Consider the following 15,383-nt stretch of genomic DNA (forward strand, 5'->3'; position numbering starts at 1 on the left):
TATTCTCCGCCCGAATCCCACGCGCCGCACAGGCCACGCCCCCGCGGTTTCCACGCGAACGTAGAAGGGAGCACGAGGCCTGGGACCGCCCTCCCTGTCTCTGCGCGCACGACTGAACCCACGGCGCCCTCCGCCCGCAGCCGACCGGAGGAGAGCTCGCGCGCCCAGCCATCGGCGTGGGCAGCGGGACCGCCAGCCACCCAGCTGGCACGAGCGTCGGGGCGGCGGCGAAAGAAGCCCCGGCCTCCCATAGGCCAGGGCCATTTAAGGGGCGGGCTCTCGCAGCAGAAGAGGGCTGCGGATTGGTGACGCCTCCTCGCCGAGGGTTCCTATTGGCGGCTGCCTCGGGCGTCCTCCGCGGAGGGGCGGTGCGGACGGAGGGCGCGGCGGGCGCTCAGTTCTCCTTCCCGCTAGAGTGCGGGCGCCCGCGGGAGCTAGGCAGTCGCCGCCTGGGACCCCGGCCCAGCTCTCCGGGCTGCTCTGGACGTGCGACGGTTCGGTTCGAACTGAGGTAACTAGGCCGTAGCAGCGCGAGTGTCGCGATGCCGAGACTCGAGACCGGGCAGCCCGCGCGTGTCTGGGGCTCGGCGTGGGGCCCTGTGCGAGGCCCGCGGCCTGGAGGGCACAAAGGCTGGCCGGGGTGGGGGCGCCTCGTGCCTCCGCCTCCATCTTGCAATGGGGAGCGGCGGGGCAGGCAGCGGAGTGTCGGTGCGGCCTGCAGAGCGCACGGGGCCGCACATCTGGCAGCCGCGCAGCTGTTGCGCGCGTCGACCTTGGTCTCGGGGAATCGGCCGGTCACGGACGCTCTCAGTCGGGAGGCCACTGCTTCCCTGGCACAGTGAACGCAGCCGAGGAGGAAAGCAAGGCGTCTCATTTTTATTTTATTTATCTCGAAGATCTGTGTCACCTGTAAACCAGTCTCTGCAGCTCGGGGGCACACGCCCCAACCCTAAGAGAAGCTCTTTATAATGACCAGGTTCAATTCAGTGTGTTGTTTATAATAAAAACGAGCGGAAAACTGCCAGTTTCAGAGCAAGGTAGACCTCACTGGGAATTGATGGGGTCGGAGACGCGAAAGGAGATAGTGTGGTACACCTTCTGACCGGTTGGGACACTTTTGGTTTGAGCTTGGTTAAAATAAATACAAGTCACTTCTTACCTTATTCTCTCCAGCGGTCTGGGTTCAATTCTCGATCACTTAGGAAGAGTGGAGCGTCAGCTTCACGTCAGGAGAGCTTTTAAAAAGTTTTTCCCACAACTAAAAAACATAACCTTCTCTGAGTAGCCTTTACTGGCCTCCGTTTCGACATATGGCGCTGTATTGTGGTTACCCCAGCCCCCTAGCAGGATGCAAGGTCTGTAAGGGAAGGCAGCCAAACGAAAACAAGAGCAGCCAGTGAAGCCAAAAGTTGAGAAAACAGGAACTTTTAAAAAGCCTTTAAGTTGTTGGATTATTTTTACAGGTTAGGGAAACAACCGCGCTCTCTGAATAGAATCAGATTTCAACCCCTTTCACGCTACTGATTCTGGATAAGTTAACTTCTCTGTGCCCCAGTTTCCTCATCTATAAAGTGGAATTCAGGCCCCAGCACGACCTACAAAAAAAAGAAAGAAAGAAAGAAAGAAAGAAAGAAAGAAAGAAAGAAAAGGTGGATAGGTAGAATAATAGCATCAATTCCATGGGTTATAAAGTACTGATATAAAATACCTTATATAAAAAGAATATTTGAAGAGACTATCAGAGCACTCGGGAGACCGAAGCAGGTGAATCCCTGAGTTTAAGGCCAGTCTGGTCTAGATAGTGAGTACAGGATAGCCAAAGCTTCATAACACAGAGACCCTGTCTCAAAATAGCCACCCCCCGAAAAAAAAGTGTCACCCTGCCGAAAGTATAGATTTATGCTTCTAAAGTCTTAACATCCATTCGAGATCAATTAAGTGGGAAACAAATGGTTAAGCTTTATAGAGGTGTTATTTATTTTTGAGGTGAGTCTTCTTAAGTAGCCCAGGCTGGCCTGATTTGGCATCCTCCCAGTGCTGGGGTTATAAGCATAGACCATCATTGCCTGGTTTGGTGAATCATACAACCCAGGTTTGTCTGGAACTAGAGTTGATCCTTCTGCCTCAGCGTCCTAGAGTGCCCAGCTTCAGACACTCACTCTTAGTCCCTTTCTTGGTCCTCATGTAATAGCAAAGGGCTGAGCTAGATCACTGTCTGCCTTCTGGCTAAGGTTGATTATAGGACTGAATGTATAGAGAGCCTAATACGACTGGAAAAAGTCTTGAGGGTGAGAGTCACAAAAAAAATTTAGAAACAACATATGAAATTGAGTTGTGGATAGCTTGTTGCCTTATATTAGTCTGTCTCATGGAGAAACTGCCGTATTGTCTTCAGAGTTTCTCACAGGCAGCATGAAAAGTGGAAGAACCCTTTCTGTTTGCTAGGCAGACAGATGTGGAGCATCACCCCGGGCAGTACTGCCTCACTTTGGTTTTCTGTGTCACGGGAAACACTGAAACATGTATTTCCTTCCAGCTGTTATTCCCTTTGACATGCCTGTTTCTCTTTAAATTATCTCTTCCTTCCTTACTTGTAGCTCAAAACAAAAAAAATTCAAGTATGTAATTCTGCTTTTACTGTTCCAAAATTTATCTTGAACCCTACTCTTACTCTTTCTGGGGCTCTCTTTCAACTCTGACATTCTGTAGTTAGCTGTTAAACACCTGCCATGTATGTCCTGTGCTTTCTCAGGTGTCTGTGCACAGGACAGACATGTCTGTGTGCTGCCCTGGGCTAGGATATAATCTGCGGTCATAGAACCATTGTAGTTGATCCTTTCTAGGAAGGTGAAACCGTCCTGCTTCCTCCCGGGGTGTCTGAGAAATGGACCTGTGTTTAGCAATTGATCTGAAGATCCTGCTATGTAGGTTCTTGATTCCGGCCTCTGAGGGCTTAAGACCAACGAACTCTGAGGTGATGTGGACACCTGGTCCTATTTCACACTTTTTGTTTTGGTTTTTCTTTTTACAGCTGAGTCTGACCTCAAACTCAAAGTGGTCCTCCTACCTCAGCCTCCAGATGCCGAAATTAGAAACATGAGCCACTGTGGCTGTAGGTCACACTTGGGCAGGAGATAGGTTTTATTTGACAGTTCTGGGATTGAACAGTGCTTCATTCCATAAACTATTTTCCTTTTGTGTTTAACTTTTAGAATTACTGGTAAATAGATTATTTATTGTTGTTATTGTTGGGGCTCAAACCCAGTCCCCTTGTGCATATTAAGCATGTGTTCTACCATTGTGCTATAGTAAAAGTTTATTTTATTGTGTGTCTTTGTATGATAATATCTGCCACAGTGCATGTATGGAGGGCAGAAGACAGCTTTTGAGAGTCAGCTCTCCTACTATGAGTTCCTGGGATTCAGGCCTGCATGGCAGGTGCTATTACCCATTGAGCCATCTTGCTTTTGTTGATTTGTTTTTGTGAGACAGGGTTTCATTTTTTTAGCCCTGGCTAGTCTGGTACTATGTAGCCCAGGCTAACCTTGAATTTCATCCACTTCTCTGGCCTTAGCTTATTGAATTTTGGGGAAATGTGTGTGGCCCCATACCTGGCTTACGTTCTTTATCTGTTTTTTAAGACAGGTTCTAGATGTAGCCCTGGCTGACCTGGAAATCAATGTGTAGACCAGACTGGCCTGGCTTCAAACTCAGAGATCTGTCTGCCTCTGCTTCCCTAGTTCTGGGATTAAAGACTTGTTTTACTATGGTCAGCTAGGTTCTTTGTCTTATTCCTAAAAATTGAGAAATCTAAGATACTGGCCAAATTGGCCAAGCCAGCCTTCAAGTCTACCCTCCTGCATCAGCCTCCTGAGTACTGGGATTACATATAGGGCCTGGAGAGATGTCTCGGTAGTTAGGGGTGCTTTTAGAAGACCGGGGTTTGGTTCCTGGGACCCGTGTCAAATGGCTCACAATTCTTTTACCTCAGGGGATCTTCTAGCTTTTATAGGCACACACAGATTTGAGCACATATAGACACATAAATAAGAAATAAAATTCAAATATGTATTTATTTGTGTTTGTGTTCTGTGTGTGTGCATGCCGTAGTATCCATGTGGAGGTCAGAGGACACCCTGGGATGTTGCTTCTCACCTTCCCCTTGGCTTTCTCTGGTTGGCTGCTCTGATGCATACCTACTCCAGGCTTACTTGCCCATAGGCTCCCAGGGCCTCTCCTGTCTGTTCTTTTCATTGTCACAGAAGTGCTAGAATGACACGTACCACCATGTCCTACTTCTGTGTGCGTTCCAGGGTCCAGTCTCTGGTGGCCAGGCTTGTTTTCAGCTACTTACTTGCTGAACTATTTCTCTGGCCTTCTAATATATATATATTTTTTTTTAGATTAAGACTTTTTTCTTAATGTGTGTGTCTGCTTGTCTGTATGAATATTATGTGAATACAGGTGCCCACCAAGGTCAGACAAGGGTGTCAGATTCTCTGGAACTGGAATTGCAAGTCACTATGAGATGCCCAAAGTGGGCGCTGGAAACCAAACCCAGGTCCTCTTGCAAGAGCAGCAAATTCTTTTAACAGCTGAGCCACTTCTCCAACCCCTGTAACAAGATTCCATTTAGAAGATTTTATGTCTTCATGTTTGTAAGTTTGCTGAGTATATGCCAAGTGCCCATGGAGGCCAGGAGAGGGCATTGGATCTCCTGGAACTGGTTCCGGTTCACAACTGGATGGTTGTGAGTCACCATGTAGGTGCTGAGAACTGAACCCGGTTCTCAGAAGAGGAGAAATGAGGTAATATTATAATCTCATTTTTTTTCTTAATGGGATCAGGGCTAAAGAGATGGCTCAGAGGTTAAGGGCACTGCATCATAGTTCTTGAAGACACAGATTCAGCACCAGCACCCACCAGAGCTCACAACCAAGGGCAGCAAGTGCTCTTAACCTCCTCATCAGCGTTCTAGTAACAGGGTTTCTAATAAAGCAATTGAGACAGAAAGATCGAAAGGAAACCACATAGCCGTGGAGGGTAACACAGAAAGGGAGTGGAGTCTAGCACAGTTTTTTAGGTGGGACTTTCTATTTAACACTGAGCTTCCTAGGAGAAAAGCAAAGAGGGATTTTTTTTGTTTGCTTGTTTGTTTTGTTTTTGAGACAGGGTCTCACTATGTAGCTATGGCTGTCCTTGAACTTACAGAGATCCCTCTGCCTTTGCCTCCCAACTGCTAGGGTTAAATGCATGTGCCACCACCACACCCGACACAAAGAGGAATGTAAAAGACAAAAACAATTTTGCTAAAACTTAGAAAGTGAAAAGAGGTATTATACAGACTAAGTTTATATATGTATCTAAGAATATACATATATACTTCTACATATATGTATGTAGTAACAACTAATGAAAAAAGAAGCTATTAATTTGAAAGAGAGCAAGGAAGGGTATGTGGGAAGGTTTAGAGAAAAACAGAGAAATGATGTAATATTATAATCTCTATAAAAAAAACAAAAGAAATTTAAAAAGGAATTGGGGCTAAAGAGATGGCTCAGAGGTTAAGAGTCCTGACAGTACTTTTAGAGGACCCAAATTCCGAGCACCCATGGGGGCTCACAACCATCTGTAACTCCAGTTCCAGGGGATCTGATGCTTTCTTCTGACTTCTGTGGGTACCACATACAGAGACATACATTTGAGCAAAACACCCATATACTTAAAATGAAAACAAATTAAAAAAGGGGGGTAGTTGCCACTCAGGAGAAACAGTGTTTCTGTTGACAATCTCTTGTGGAGTCTGCAAACAGGATGCTTGATACTGTGAGTGCCATTTTTGTTTGAGGGTTTTTTTTTGTTGTTGTTTTTGTTTTTTGGCTTTTCGAGACAAGGTTTCTCTGTAGCTTTGGAGCCTGTCCTGGAACTCACTCTGTAGACCAGGCTGGTCTCAAACTAATAGAGATCCTCTGGTTTCTACCTCCTGAGTGTTGAGGTCAAAGGCATGTGCCACCACTGCCTGGTCCATTTTTGTTTTTGTTTTTTTTTTAAGATTTATTTTATTTTGTGTGCATTGGTGTTTTGCCTGCACGCATGTCTGTATGAGGGTGTCAGATCATGAGCTGCTATAAGGATGCTGGGAATTGAACCTCGGTCCTCTGGAAGAGCAGTCAGTACTCTTAACTGCTGAGCCATTTCTCCAGCCCATGAGTGCCAGTCTTAATAGTATCATTTGAGAATTTTTTTTTCTACTTCAAAGTTATTTCTTAGATTTATTAGAGAGTGCATGCTTTAATCCTAGTAGGCAGAAGCAGGTAGATCTCTAGTTCAAAGCTAACCTGATCTACATAGTGAGTTCCAGGCCATCTTAGCCTACAAAAGTAAGACCCTGTCTTGAAAAGCAAAGTGGGGGTGGGGTGGTGATGGCACTGAGTTAATATGAAAATAAAAAGCCCTATCCCTTTAATAACTTTTTTAAAAAGAAAAACTAAGGAGTCAAGTGAAGAGGCATGGGAAGCCCTGCTTGTGGTTAGGCCCGGCCCACTATTGCTCCTACAGTGAGATTGTTGGAGCAGCAGTGTCCTGTTGGAGCCCTGGTCACCTGGGTCAGCACCCTTCTGGGAGTGTTGAGTCAGTTCGTGCATGCCCCAGATCTTGTCTAGTAGGCCTAGAGGAAGATAAAGGCCTCAGTAGGTTTTTAACAGCCACAGCCCCATGACACTGACAGCTTGTCACCCACCCACATCAGTCTCCAGCTCTGGGGTCTCCTCGCCTGGCAGGAGTAGGGCATGTAAACTATTCCAAGCTTCAATCCTGCAAACGTGTGCTTCTATAGTGATGGCATGTCATAGTCACCTCCCTCTGCCATCTCACCCTGCAGCTTTCCATGTATGTTGCCCAGGCCCTTCCCTAGGGTCCTCCATTGCAGCATGAAGAGACTCGAAGTATGCATGAGGCCCCGAGCCACCACTGCCCGCCCCTGTGTCAGGGCAGCACCCACAGGAGAGGACAAGCTTGAAGCTTTTTAAATTTTTTAATATTTTGAAAATTTCATATAGGGACTGGAGAGATGGCTTAGCAGTTACATGCACTGGCTGCTCTCCTCTCCTAAAGGACCCAGGTTCATTTACTAACACCCACATGGTATCTCACAACTGTCTGCAGCTCCACCCCCAGGGGCTCCAACCCTCTTCTGGCTTCTGTAGGTCCTGCTTACATGTGATGCACAGACATACATTGAGGCAAAACACTCATAAAACAAAAGCAAAACTTCTAAAATAAATTTTAAAAAGGAAAATTCATATGCACGTTCAATATCTGTTGCTCATAGCCATTCCTCACTCTCGCTCTCCCCAGGAATCGCCATCAAGTCAGACATTTATTTCGTGTGGGGGTCAGAGTTGGCACACGTGCCTATGGTGGTAAGAACAGTTTGTGAGAGCATTTCTCTCCTTCCTCCATTTGGGTCCTGGGGATTGAACTCAAATCATCAGACTTGGTGACAGGCCTTTACCAGTTGAATCAGCTTGCCTCGCCCCCTTTGCTGGCCTTTAACTTAGTGCTGTGATTACCGAAGCCTGGTGGAGTAGGAGCAGGTCCTGTAAACCACAACCCCAGAGCCTGTGGGAACCGCTTCAGCTAACAGTAGAAGCAGTTTTTCTGCTCTGCTCCAGGGGCAGAACTTGAACCTGTTGATGAGGTGGTCAGCCCTCAGCATTGTAGGTAGTCCAGAACTCAGCCAAGCTCATTACAGATTGGCAGTTTCACGTCTCCAAAGCCACTGCAGACTTCTGATAGGACATTTACTCTGCTGTGAGACTTGGGTAACAGGCAAGTAAATGTCTGAGAAAGTGAGGCCAAACACTGGTCTCCCCACACAGTGATCTGTAGAGACCCACAGATTCCTCTAGGGCCCTGGAAACTCTTCCATTCTATCCCCTTTCAGAGAAATGTAAATCCCAGAAGGAAGAAGGGGTAGGTACACTGATGCCCCAGAGTCCTGGAGAGGATGATGTGATCACTGACAAGCCACAGGAGACATCTTAATCCATGCTTTGATTTTATCTTCAGAGCTCCAGGTCACCTACTCCAATGGTATTTTAGCCAAGCTAGAGGCTTGGGAGTTTTAGGACCTGTAGCCAGGGAGGGAGTGGGTGGAATAGCAGCTGCTTTTAACAACTGGTCACCTACCTGCCTCTTCATTTTTTAAATCTATGGCCACAATTTTCCTGGTATCCACCCTGCATGCAGCCAGCCAGCCTCAGGGCCATCTCAAGCCTATCCTCTCTTTTGTCATCCCAGATTTACCCTCTTTCATGCTGCCATCCTGCCTAGCTTGGCCTCTGCTTTGATTCTCTCAGAAACCTCGAAGCCACGTGCCCTGCTGCCCGGTTTTTCTCTCTTGCTCGTTAAACACGATCTGCACTGGTATTTGTGGTATTTCTCTCTGTACCTGTGTGTCTTGTGAGATTTCACGGAGGCCCCAGACTGAAAGGGGCATCTGTGCCAGCACAGGTGGCTGTCAGGGCCCATGGGTGCAGGGGTAGCACTTGTCAGAGCAGAACTGCTGACACTTTGGATAAATGTAATTGTTTCCAAGGGAATTGTGATTTGAAGAACCATTGCAGGAATTTTTTTCTTTTTCTTTTTCTTTTTTTTTTTTGTTCAGAGAATTGCTCTTGGTGAATTATTCATCTATTTGAATAAGTTAGACAGAAGTGAAACAGTGCCCTGTCTCCCATTTGCCTGTCCTCTCCTATTTGCTCTAAACAGGAATGAGTGGGAAGAAGCCAAACAGCTGGAACAAGCTTGCTTGAGGGTGACACAGCAGATACAGGAAAGATCAGGTGTCCCCTAGTGTTAGCTTATACATGGTGCTGAACATAGTTTTAGTGGGACAAGAGAAAGCCACTGGGTCACTCCTAATGCTATCTGGCAGATCCTGTGACCTCTACAGGTTCCGGAGACTAATTGAGGGGTTTAGTGGTGAATTTTAGAGGGCTCTGGAAGATGTTAAAGCATGGGTAGCCCCTCGGTTGGCAGTTGTGTGTTGTACAGGACTTTCTCAGAAAAAGGGGCAGAGTTCACTGTTTATTTTCTATGCTGGTAGTGGCGGAGATCATGGTACCCCTGCAGAGGAAAGCTGCTTGTGTGGACTGGATCCTACTCAAGAGAGGCTGTGCAGGCATCTGGGGGGGGCAGGGCTACTCAAGCCTTTGGAACCCAAAGTATTCCATATTGGGCTCCAGATGCCAGCTCCCATGAAGCTAGCTGCAAGAGTTGGTGTTTGCCCTGCTGTATTTGGTCTTTGTTTGATCGTATTCTTTGCTGTCCCCCCAATTCTTTCCTTTGGGAATGGGAATGTATATTATCTATGTATACTGGAAGTATAGAATGTCGGTTTTAGTTGTACAGGAGCTCACAGGTGATTTGCTGAGTTTCAGAAGAGAATCAACAGTTATACACACACACACACACACACACACGAATGTTTTGCCTTCATGTATGTCTGTATACCACATGCATGCATGATACCTATGGAGGCCAGAAAAGATAATCAGATCCCTGGGACTGGAGTTAAAGATGATTGTGAGCCATCATGTAGATGCTGGGAATCAAACCTGGGTCCTCTTTAAGAGAAGTGGTGCACGCCTTTAATCCCAGCACTCGGGAGGCAGAGGCAGGCAGATCTCTGTGAGTTCGAGGCCATCCTGGTCTACAGAGCAAGTTCCAGGATAGGCTCCAAAGCTACAGAGAAACCCAATCTTGAAAACAAATAACAAACAAACAAAAACAACAAAGAGGGCAGTCAGTGCTCTTCAGCCCAGAGCCATCCCTCTGGCCCTAGCAGGTGCACGGTTAAAAACTGTTGGAATTGTGTGTTGGACTGAATGTATTTTGCATAATGAGATGGCTGTGAACAGTTAAGTGTGTTTGTGAGTTAGGATGGTTACTGTTGTCAACCTGACAGGTTATGGAATCATGTAGAAAACAGTCTTCTGGGTGTGCCTATACGGATTATTAGGATTATTAGATAAGGCTAATTGAGGTGGGGTGCCCCCTTAACTATGGCTAGGTCCCAGATGGATGAGCAGGAAGGGAACTGGAATGCTGTTGCTCCTCCTTTCTGCTCCCTGCTGCGGGTGCAGTCTAACAGCAGCCCAGGTTTCTCCTGCACAGCTGCCCCACTGGGACAGACCGCACTCTGAGCCAAAATAAACCCAACCTCCTAGGCCGCTTTTGACATTTTGTCCCAGCAACAAGACAAGTGACTAAGGCAGGAGAGAGCATGGTTTATCAGGCAGACTAATAAATGAGGTTGTAAAGAATTTGAGTGTGCAAACTGGGACAGTAAACACCTATAAAGTGCTGTTTCGGTGAAAATCTTGAACATCAGGCCTTTTTAAAAAGAAAAACTTAAACATTAATTTTCTGCAGCCAGATCACTCTCACATCCTAACCCTAGAATCTTGTGCACGCTGTGGAGTCAGGTTCAGAGCTGTGTGACTCCAGACCCAAGCGCTTGATGACTCAAACAAGGATCAAGGGAGAAAACAAACTAGAAGGCACCCAGAGCAGCTGCTGGTGGAGAATGGCGTGCAGAGTGCTCAAGTTCAGATGAGGATTTCCATGGAGCCACATCCTCCCCTTGTGGCTCTTTGAAAAACTGCACATATTATTATTTGTATGTATGTATATGTGTCTGCATGTGAGAGCATGCTCATGTACATGTATGGACCCATAGAGGCCAGAAGAAATCAGATCTGGAATTGGAGTTGCAGGTAGTTGTGAGCTGCTTGACATGGGTACTGGGAATAGAACTTGGGTTCTCTTGAAGATGAGACAGCACTGCTGACGTGGGTGTGGGCGCTCACATGTCATGGTGGTGCGTGGAGGCCAGAGGACAGTTTACAGTTGTTCCTTTCTTCCCACCATGTGGTTTGGGCTTGAACTCTGCTCCGAATGTCAGACTTTACATGCTGTCTTAGTTCCTGTTAAATTGCTATGAAGAGACACTATGACCAAGGCAGCTTATAAAAGAACGCATTTAATTAATGGCTTACTGTTCCAGAAGGTGCATCCGTGACTATCATAGTGGGAATCATGTAGCAGGCAGGCAAACATGGCACTGGAGCAGTAGCTGAGAGCTTACATCTGAACCAGAAATTGGAGGCAGGAAAAGAGTGAGGCTGGACTTGGCATGGATACTGGAGGTATCCAGTGACATTCTTCCTCCTTACCAAGGCCACACCTCCTAATCCTTCCCAAATGGTTACACCAGCTAGGAGGCAAGCATTCAGATCCCTCTGTGAGGGCCATTCTCAATCAGACCCCACAGCTGGATAACCTACCTTAGGATTCCGCCTCTTGCAGTCTCCTCAGCAGCCTTTGAGAGCTCTCATAGCTCTCCATGCTGCCCTCCCTAGAGCAAGTTTGAAACCCTTTGTGAATAATGACTTCCAGGCAAGACAGAAATTTTAAAAACTTGTCATTGAAACAAAGTGGGGCCACTGAGATGGCTCATCCGGTAAAGAAAGGCATTTGTTGTCTTGCCAAGTCTGATAGCCTGAGTTTGATCCCTGGAAGCCCACATGGCAGAAGGTGAGACCAGACTGTGACAAATTGTCCTCTGACCTCCATGTATGGCATGGCATATGCATCTGCACACATCCATACATGCAGAAATACTTTTTTTTTTAAAGATATTTGATTATTGCCTTACTCAGCTTTATTTCACTGCAGGACCAAGTCTTAACACCATTCTTGTTAGGGGCATAATGGAGCTGTGACCCTTGAGAGGTTCTAGAAATGGAGGAAGAAGTAACAGTCAGAAGTGATAAGTAGGTTCTCCAGCTGATAGGGTCAGCTGTAGTTACCAAAACTGATGCGGGGGCTGGAGAGATGATTCAGCAGTTAGAACTTGCTGATCTTCAGAGGACCTAAGTTCTATCCCCAGAACCCTTGTCAAACAGCCTTTAACTCCAACTCCAGGAGAGCTGATGTCTTCTGACTTCTGTGGGCCCACACTTGTGTGCACACACACACACACAGATACACATGCACGTACACAAAAATAATGATATGTGCGATTTTTCAAAGAGCCACAAGGGGAGGATGTGGTTCCATGAAAATCCTCATCTGAACTTGAGCACTCTGCTCCCTATTCTCCACCCACAGCTGCTCTGGGTGCCTTCTGGTTTGTTTTCTCCCTTGATCCTTGTTTGATTCATCAAGAGCTTGGGTCTGGAGTCACACAGCTCTGAACCTGACTCCATAGCGTGCACAAGATTCTAGGGCTGGGCTATGAGGCAATCTGGCTTTACCTGTCACCCCATTAATAGTCAGAGCTGATTTAGTGGATCTGACTGCTGAGGCAGGTCTTCCCTTTTCACTGCCTCGTGTGCCCATCGTGGTTAAAGAGAATGGATTTCTCTAACAGGAGGACTGTTCTTTGATCCAGGATATACCAGCAGCTGCCCTGTTCAGCACTTTCATAACAAAGGCGTATGTGTGGGGATATTTGTGTTTGTATATGTATCGTGTGATAGGAGTCATACACGAAAACTAACAGCACTGCTTGCCTGTGTTTGTAGGACTTTTCAGTGGTAAATACTTGGCTTGTTTTTTGTTTGTTCGTTTTGTTTTTTGGTCAGGGTTTCTCTGTGTAGCTTTGGAGCCTGTCCTGGAACTCTCTATACCAGGCTGACCTCGAACTCACAGAGATCGATCTGCCTCTGCCTCTGCCTCCTAAATGCTGGGATTAAAGGTGTGCGCAACCATCGCCAGGCGATACTTTCCTTGCTATATGAAAGGTTAGGTGCTGTTTCTACCAGAAAAGGAAAACAGGTCAGAGCCCGATAAACCTGTGAAGGAGCTGGTGTTTAGAAGAGTGAGCTGATTGCGTTTACAGTCCATGCTTTTCTCTCAAGTCACCTCAGAATGGCCCGGAGCCCCATGTGCTGGGTTAGGGAGGAGTAGAAATGTCATATTCCACCTGGGTTGCATTTCCTGGTATTGAAACCAAGCAGGACGAGCCTGATGCAGCCACTCTACCCCACTTGGCAGCTTCCTATGCTGCCACCACAACTTCCTTTTCCACACTTTGCCTCTAGTCTTTGGGAGAAATAAGGCTGTTCCTGTCCAGGTTTGAGTCTTGAGGTTGGTCCTGGTGCTCCGCAGATGACTCCCTGTCCACTTGTCCCCACTTCCATGTCCTTTCAGGTCAGACTTCTGCCCATCATCCCACCAGTGCCCAAGCCTGCTGATGCCAGCTTGTCGTCTTAGGTCTTCTGTAGATGCAGCTGCTTCTTCCCTTTCTTTCCCCAGCTGCCCCCTCACCATGACTCTGCCTGGGGTGCTCTCCTTCTTTCTCTCATGAACTTGTTATTACCCGGCTTTCCATGGCTTCCTGAGGCTGCCAGGATCAGCTTATACCAAGACAGCCTGAGAAGGGGTGCTGATCTGTTTCTGGTCATTCGTCATTATTGGATCAAAAGCCTCACCTAGTCCACAGTCTGGGTGTGGTTCCTATTCCCACAGTCTCCTCCCACCAAGAATAGTTAGAAGCATTTTCCTGAGCACAGTGGAAACCCAGGTGTACCTGGTCTCCTCCAGGGTAGAAGGGACAAGACTCAAGTTGCTGACTGACAAGCCATTAATATAAGAGAACCACTTGAGGGGAGGGTGTGCATGGCAAAGACCAGCTGGACACCCCAGTGAGGTTGAGTAAAGAGGCGACATATGGAGGGCCCACGTCCTGTCTCTGAAGTTACATCTGTGCTGCACACTGAAGCAAGGCCTTGTGCTCAAGCCCATCTCATTTCACCTGGGTGAGCTTGGTAATCACAAGAGGGGTTTGTGAAGCCACCCTTCCCTCTGGTCTGTCCCTGTGTAATGTCCAGAACAGCACATGGGAACCTAGTCAGTGAAAAGAATGGCCCTAGGAAATACTGACCTGTGCTGAGATTTGCAGAACCAAGTATCTCCTGAGCAGGCAGTTAGGATGAGATGTGTCTCTAATCACAAACCTCCACCTGGGAGAAGGCGCCCGCTGATCTGCACTCCCCCTTCTCCCATGTAAGCCTCCTCTCCCGTCAGCTTTCAGGCAAGGAAGGTGTGCCATCCACCCAGGTCAGCCGGCTTACAATACTTTTTTGTCTTCTGTTGCCTTGTTTTTGACCTTCTGCAGTAACCTGTACAAGCCTTTGGTTTGGTCACACCTTTCCCAACTCTACTGAGGCATCTGTGTGAAAGGATCTGGGCTGAGGAAAGTCCAGACCTTGATACTCCCTCAAGGAAGTGGTCACTGTTCCTTACTTAAGTAAGTCTGTCTTTACTTAAAGTCAAGGTTTTTTCAGGACACATGAAGGAAATTATTTTTCTCTCTGCTTCCCTTGCTTTGTAGGTTTCTGAAGGCTTCAAGGGAAACCCAATTTAGGGAAGACTCAATGGCTCTAGGTGAAGATGTGGCAGAGACAGACGCATCTGTCAACACGAAGGTCCCATCCTGTGGCAGGTGGAACTCTGGGGAACAGGAGCTGCTGCCCCCAGGACTCAAGCCACAGCAACCCCTGCATCTGGAAGTTGAGAGAGGGCCACTGTGGAGGGCTGAGGCTGGCCCTGACTGCATCTCTGGAGTTTTCTTGTCACAGGCCCACGTTGCCAGCGGAGAACCAGTAGCAGATAGGTCTAAACCTACCCTCAGAGACCCACTTCCTTCTGCCAGCATGGGGACTGGAGACCTTCACTCTGCGGGAAGCCATGTAAGTACTGAGGAGTTGAAGCTGGAACTGAGCCAGGGTATCCTTTGGGTGTGCACCGCATTTTCTTGACAGTTACTTCCTGCCCACCACTGCAAGGTGGGAGTTGTGGGATCCTGTTTCACAGGTTCACTTGGAGAGCTGGGCCTTGAAGTCAGCAGGGGGTTCTGTGCTATGTCTCCTGTTCAGAGTCATTGGGGACTTCTTAAGGACAGTTTGAGGTTCATCAGGAGCCTGCTGACCAGAGGACTAGGATCAGGGGTCTCTTAATGAGGGACCCTCATCCTGCTTCTGATTTGGTAATCTGAAAGCTTCTAGGGGACTTGGTAGGGGGCTGGGGGTTCCCAGATTAAATCCTTTTGGGACTTGTCAGAACCCTGAAGCTCCTTTAGCGGGCAGCAGTGCCTCTGGTCTCCAGGACTGGAGATTATATGAGAGCCATGTTCTAAGGCCAAAGGCAAGTCTCTGAATCTTTTAAGTCCTTGTAGTAGGAGAATGATCAGTGATCTGCTCCTCCTGGCTCTGGCAACGTCATGTTCAATCTACCGAGGTCCAGGGACAGCTTTGATGTGTGCATTGTGTCTGGCTGCTACTTGGTCTCTCTGTCCTTGGAGCCCTGTCCTG

General features: G+C 47.5%; 1 protein-coding gene across 2 annotated transcripts in view; it reads left to right on the top strand.

Moving 5' to 3' along the window:
* The first annotated feature begins 414 nt into the window (after positions 1 to 414).
* Positions 415 to 15,383, top strand: part of Cep68 (centrosomal protein 68) — a 30,492-nt gene continuing 15,523 nt past the window's right edge. Inside the window, exons 1-3 of one of the 2 annotated variants that reach the window (XM_041668783.1) lie at positions 445 to 511; positions 14,189 to 14,320; positions 14,405 to 14,762. In XM_041668783.1, the coding sequence (XP_041524717.1) occupies positions 14,448 to 14,762 (315 nt within the window). In that variant the 5' untranslated portion in view covers positions 445 to 511; positions 14,189 to 14,320; positions 14,405 to 14,447. Of the gene's footprint in view, positions 512 to 14,188; positions 14,321 to 14,404; positions 14,763 to 15,383 lie in introns of both variants that reach the window. The other variant, XM_041668781.1, reaches the window with a different exon arrangement.

This window comes from Microtus oregoni, unplaced genomic scaffold (assembly GCF_018167655.1).
Source record: "Microtus oregoni isolate MIOR12 unplaced genomic scaffold, Mior012 000019F_ref0000042, whole genome shotgun sequence".
Lineage (NCBI taxonomy): Eukaryota > Metazoa > Chordata > Mammalia > Rodentia > Cricetidae > Microtus > Microtus oregoni.